At 44.6% G+C, this 6,000-nt stretch overlaps 1 protein-coding gene across 1 annotated transcript in view; it reads right to left on the reverse strand.

Annotated features, from left to right (window-relative positions):
* Nucleotides 1-5,691, reverse strand: part of TSNAX (translin associated factor X) — a 28,897-nt gene extending 23,206 nt beyond the window's left edge. Inside the window, exon 1 of the mRNA XM_013200430.3 lies at nt 5,538-5,691. Within this exon, the coding sequence (XP_013055884.2) occupies nt 5,538-5,664 (127 nt within the window). The 5' untranslated portion in view covers nt 5,665-5,691. The remainder of the gene's footprint in view (nt 1-5,537) is intronic.
* Nucleotides 5,692-6,000: the final 309 nt, after the last annotated feature.

Consider the following 6,000-nt stretch of genomic DNA (forward strand, 5'->3'; position numbering starts at 1 on the left):
GACTGTGCATTGCCTTTCATCCTAATGTTTAGTTTATGTCTTCCAAGGGAAAACTGGCAAGTGACGGGCTATGAATAATGTACCTATGGGGAAAGTTTGTTTCTAAACATGAACAGTTAGTGCCTGGCTTATGTCTGGGTGGGTGTGCTGGCGATTTCATAAAGATTTCATTCTACTGAGGCAGCCACATGAAAGAATTGCTTTGGAGGAATTCGAGGTGAGACTATCTTTATCCTGCATCTACATCAACACCAACACCCTTAATGCAGTAAAAGTGAAGCGCAGAGACTAACCTTTCTCCCCCATCTCTCCCGTTCCCCTTTCTGTGCATGAGCTCCCTGCAAATTACAACTGAAGCGATACGATCCTTCACATCTCTAGCTGCTTCAGTTAGGCAGGGGAATTGACAACTCATTGAGACTCTGGGCTTTTCTACCACAGTGACAGGACACAAAAAATGTGTGGGCTAAAGCACAGGTTTGTTGTAGTCTAGGAGAAGATGCTGATGGAGTAGGAGTGCAAACAAAAGAAAAACAAAACAGTTGCCTTCAGCTCTGGGAGTCACAAAGTGGAGGTCACCTAAGCAAGAAAGTCTGAAGATACAGTCCTCATCAAAAACAGCAAATCCAATCACATCACAGCAGAATCTGCATGCTATTTGGCATATACATAGGTCTCTATGACCTAGGTACCCCATGTTCCTCACACTCAGTAATATGGCTAGCATAACCAACAGGATTTTATGAGGTGACTGGCTGTTATCTGTTAGCATGGTGATCACATAGACCACTCCCCTTCTTTCCCTGCCTTTTTGGAATTGTGACAAGAACATTTGCCCACCCGTGTTGTCACCAGGATGTGGAGACACGCGTTGTAGAACAGGAAAGCCTCCTGTCAGCATTGTGACAAGGAAGGTTGCCCACCAGCCTTGTGAAAGCCCAGGCGCTAGGTCAGCAGGATGTGATACAGACGTTATGGGACAGGGAAGCCTAACAGCACACCAGATACTGCCCAAAAAATCAAGCAGCTGAAAGTCCAGTGTGGGACTTGGACCAGAACTGCTGCTGGCTGACAAAACCCGTCTTCCCCTGCTGGCTGGGGATGCCTCCACCGTCATCGCCTTCCTCTGAGGACTGAGTGACTGATGTGCTTTTAGGTGTATGCCAAGTCTAGATCATGATTATTGTATCATGTGTTGATTATTAAGAATTTGACCCAAACTGCAGAGGGCCCCAGTGACTGAAAAGCCTAGGTGACTAAACATTCTGGATAAGGAAACTATGCTAATTTACTAAAAATTCTGTGTAATAAGAAATTACCCTGCCTGCTAAAGGTTCTCGATAACAATAAGCTATGCTGTTTGCTAATTTTTTTCTGTGATAATAGAGCTCTAATTATAGCCATAGCCCTGTGGCCAGTCCCCATTCTAACCAGCAACCCTAAAAGAACCTGTCTGTCCCCACAGCATCATGTGACAGTCTCTGATCTGAGCCTTACCCATCTTGAGGAGCTTCAGATGCTTTTCAATATCCTCAGTACCCCTCAGATAAGCAGTGCCAAATGCATATTCTCCTTCATTCTCTTGGTTCTCTCCAGTGCTGGAGGTTTGAGGTAATGGTTCTTAGCAAAAGAGCTAATCTGGTCCACCTGCAGTTAACCCTCCATATGAAGGAGACTGAGAATGGTGTTTGTGTCTACATCTGAGAGAGGCAAAATATTACATTACATATGGAAAACCCTCTTTCACGCCAATGTAAATCAGAAATAATTCCGTCTAAATTGGGTACCACTGAGATGACTATCAGGTCTTGAGAATTCCCAATGTACAGAATATTTTATGCTCTATTTTATGCTGCGGTATAGGTAGGGCTAAAAAGCACAGTGAGGCTCAGGTAGTTAGAGAAATGCTTTCCTAACAATTCCCACCAAAATATTCTGTTAAAAAGCAGTTAAGGTTGCTGCAGGGCAAAACACACCCACACAAGAAATGACAGGTTAGGGGAACCTTCTTCCCATAAGTTACTGTGCACGCCTCATATTAACCACTCCCAGTGACAGACTCCAAACCCCAACAAGAAGCTTCCCTTGTTCTGCGGGATAAAGAAACAAACGAAATACCCATCCCTCCTACACATGCAGTGCAAAACCCTCCGGCTTCTGCAGCACTCACATTAGTGGCTGGTGCATTTGTAGTGGCTATGGCAATTTTGGGAGAAAACTGGGTATTAACAAGTACCCCCTGAGCATGCACTCTGCTGGTACTGCTGGTCTCAGGGGCCTTCATGGACATTGTCAGGCTCTTTTCTCCATATCTGATTCACCACTCCACTTAGTAGACCTGTTCCCCAAGGCAGAGATGAAGAATCATCTGTTGCTTTTTATTAGGTTAGATGATGAGATACTTGATATGTTTACACTGAAGTAAATCTGGTTGCCTTGCAGCAAAAAAGTAGCTGCATCTGCACCAGCTATGTGTATTGGACTTCTTCTGGATGATTTATTCGCAGCTGGGGCCAGAGAATTTTTATGCTAATGGAGTTTGCACTAAAGAAGTCTTGTGTGCACACCTTTGTTCCTCAGTGTGCTGGTGGTCTTCCATCTATCTTCCCATACAACCTTATTTCTTCCTGCACCTAGCCACTACTTTCATCTAAGTCTCTTCTGCTCCATAGGGTCATGGTGACCAGTGCTGGCCAGGTTTCACCTCATCGTTCAAATGGTAATACAGAGCTCTGCCTTTTTGTACCCAGATGCTCTAGGAACAATGTCTTGGTATCGCACTAGCAGACTTTATCTGCAGCCTCTGTGCCATAGAGGGCTTATGAGCCTTCTCATACTCTGAGGGATGTGTTGGTCCAGGTGCAGAAACTAGAATCTTTATGTTGGGCCTCAGTGCCTTCTCTTTCCATACAGAGCTGCATCGAGACAAAAAATTAAAGGCAAACAGATGAAGTACAGTAGCACTCAATTGAAAATGAGCTGGAGAGGACTTGGTCAAGAAGTATTAGTCTCAGAATGTAACTTCATGTCATGGGTGATGACACCGAAAATCCTGAGGATGGTAAGGCTGAAAACCTCCTTACTGAAGCTACCATACACACGCCAATGCTGTGACCTGGTCACAGCCTGTTTCTTGACCACGTCTCCAAAATTTCTCCCTGTTTTCCCTGGCCACTGTGCCATGTGGTCAGCTCCAACCGGATAACTGGAATTATAATGAAATTGTGTTCATTACAAGACTGAACACCTTGTTGTTCTGTCACAGTGCAAAGGCCACAAACAGGAAACTAACAAAGGTATGATATGTGCATTTACAGCCTCATCTCCAAAATGACAGCATGAAGTTTTCATTTTCCTGTCCTCCAGGAAAATCTATTTATATCAACAAATCCTGGAGAATCAGCATTTCTTTAGAAAACTGCAATAAGTGAAACAAGAATCCTAACATCTTTCTAATGCTAAATGCCTTCGTTAATAGTTTCTAACTTCACTGTGAGCTGTGTAAGGGTAATACACAACACTGAGTGATCTTGGAGCAGGGGGCTTTTCAGGATACGTATACACGACATACATATCTCTGTTCACTGCTCTAAGGGTATGAGATTGAAACGTGTGGAATCTTTCCTCTGTTTCCATAAAAATAACACTTCCCTGTCACCCGACACTATGGGGACAGGCAGGTTCTTTAGGGATCCTGGGTAGAATGAGGACACCACCGAGTTATGGCTATAATTAGAGCTTTAGTATCACATGGAATTTTTAGCGATCAGCGTAGCTTATTGTTACCTAGAATTTTTAGCACTCAGTGTAGCTTTATTTTTACCTAGTTTTTTTTCATCACCTGGACCCTCTGCAGATCAGGTTGAATTCTTAATAATCAGCACGTGAAGCAATACTTATGATCTAGACTCAGAATGCACATAAAAGCACACAGGTCACTCACTCAGTCCCCCAAGAAAGCAGGCAACAGCAGAGGTCCCTCTGACCACGGGGGGATCACAGGCTTTGCCATCCAACTGCAGTTCTCATCCAAGTCCTGCTTGGGACTTGCAGACACTTTGATTTTACGGGCAATATCTCATGTGCTGTTTCTGTTCCATACTTCATGATGGGGGTTAGACCATCCTGGTCACTCTGCGCCAGGAGCTTTCACGGCACTGGTGGGCAAATGTGCTTTTCACGGTGCTGAAAAGGGGGAAGGAAGGCAGGCGATATGTGATCAGCCCATATGTAGATAATTGCTTTTTGCTTTATAAAATAGCATTGGTTATGCTTCCCATATTACCAGGCATCAGGAGCAGGGGTTCTGTCACAAGCCCATATGGAAGTCATCAGCACCAATGCAAAGCTTCCCTGTAAGCACTTTTGAGCCACCGTCATTAAAAATACATTACATATACACCTGTACGAGTTGAAGTCTTGGAAGACCCCAGAAACCAAAGTGCTTGCCGTGGGGATGCCTGCGGGGGACAGTGATCATAAAGCAGCCAGAGAGCTTAAGGAATGCAGAGATTTCAGAGCCTGTATGATTACCCACAGCTGTACAAACAGTACAGTGGAGAAAACAGATTGACCTTGGCCATGTTTTGAGAGTGCCAGATAGCCAGGTCCTTAAACAAGCCCTGTTGCAACATGAAGAGGAAAGAAAAGACAGTGACCCTGAGGAAGGCCAGGAAACACGGTAATGACTAAAGCAGCAAAACTGCAAGTCAGCAACGTGAACACCTTTGAAGGACTGGTCTGGGATAGAACTGGTTGGTGATGACACACATCTGCCTTGTGTACCTGGCAGTGCAAGAGGTGGATTAGACTGGGTATATGACTGCAATATCTTAGGTACAAGCATCCTTCAAAGCACAAATTATTATGCTTTAACAGTCCCATAAATAGCCACGGCAGTGAAAATTTAGCCTGTTTTCAGGAAGTTTGAGACAGCATTTAACAGGCAGAGATTGTTTTAGTTTATTTCTAAATCCACAGGGCCACAGATGTCCTTTCCCAGCTTTCCAGATTTGTGCCTCTGTCCTAGTGTGGAGAGAACACTGCGAGGCCCCGTTTAGCAAATAACTGCAATGCTCATGTCTCTGACCTCCCCTTCACCCTTGCAAATAGATGTTTCCTTTGCTGTTTGCTCACATGACTGGGGCACACACCCTCCAACACCAGGATCACTTGCAAAAGTGCAAACACAATCACTAGGATGGCCTCATCCGCATCCCTTCTCTTATCTTGGGCTGAGCCCCACTAGGGCTGTTAAGTTAGATTCTTAACCGCAGGGAATCTCTCCCCCCATGCTGGATGAAATACTTTTTATCAACTGCCTGGTAGAGAGACCACTGGATGTTAGACCCATGAACCGCAGAGGCCTGATGCAGGATGAAAGCTAGAAATAAGCTTACTGCAGAACCTCCTGTAACGCGGAGCTGGCTGTGGAGACGATCCTAAAAATACTAGTGGGAGACAGCGTGAGGACTGAAGAAAACCTTATCTTTGCTAAGCTGGAAAACTGAACATTACACAATAATTGTTCTTCTCACCTGATAAATTCTGCCCTTGCAATGTGCAAATCCTCAGGGATACAGGTTCACTGCCATGTAGCATGTTGCTTGCTGGGGAATAAAGGAGAGATGTTTGGAAGATTGTGAAGATCTCTGTGAAGAACATCACTGTAGTTCAGAAATAAGAAGAGTTCCCTAAAAAAGAAAAAGATGGCAGAATGAAAAGGGAAATGAATCAGGAGATGAAGGTCACTATTCTGTCTTGGTCACTGGTGGGGGATTCCCCATCCAGCACAGGGACTATAAAAGTGCTTCCCTGTTGAAGCTTCACCCAAACATCTACTGCTGGCTTGGCAGGGAGAGCATCCCTCTGAGGAAAACTAACTCTTATGTTCCCCTGACACTGCAGCACCGCAGCTCTCAAAGAACCTGCGTGACTTGAAGGAAAAATATTCTTTCTACCCTGGCCATTTTGCTCCCCTCCTTCAAACACTACTTTTAT

This window comes from Anser cygnoides, chromosome 3 (genome assembly GCF_040182565.1).
Source record: "Anser cygnoides isolate HZ-2024a breed goose chromosome 3, Taihu_goose_T2T_genome, whole genome shotgun sequence".
Taxonomy (NCBI): Eukaryota; Metazoa; Chordata; class Aves; order Anseriformes; family Anatidae; genus Anser; species Anser cygnoides.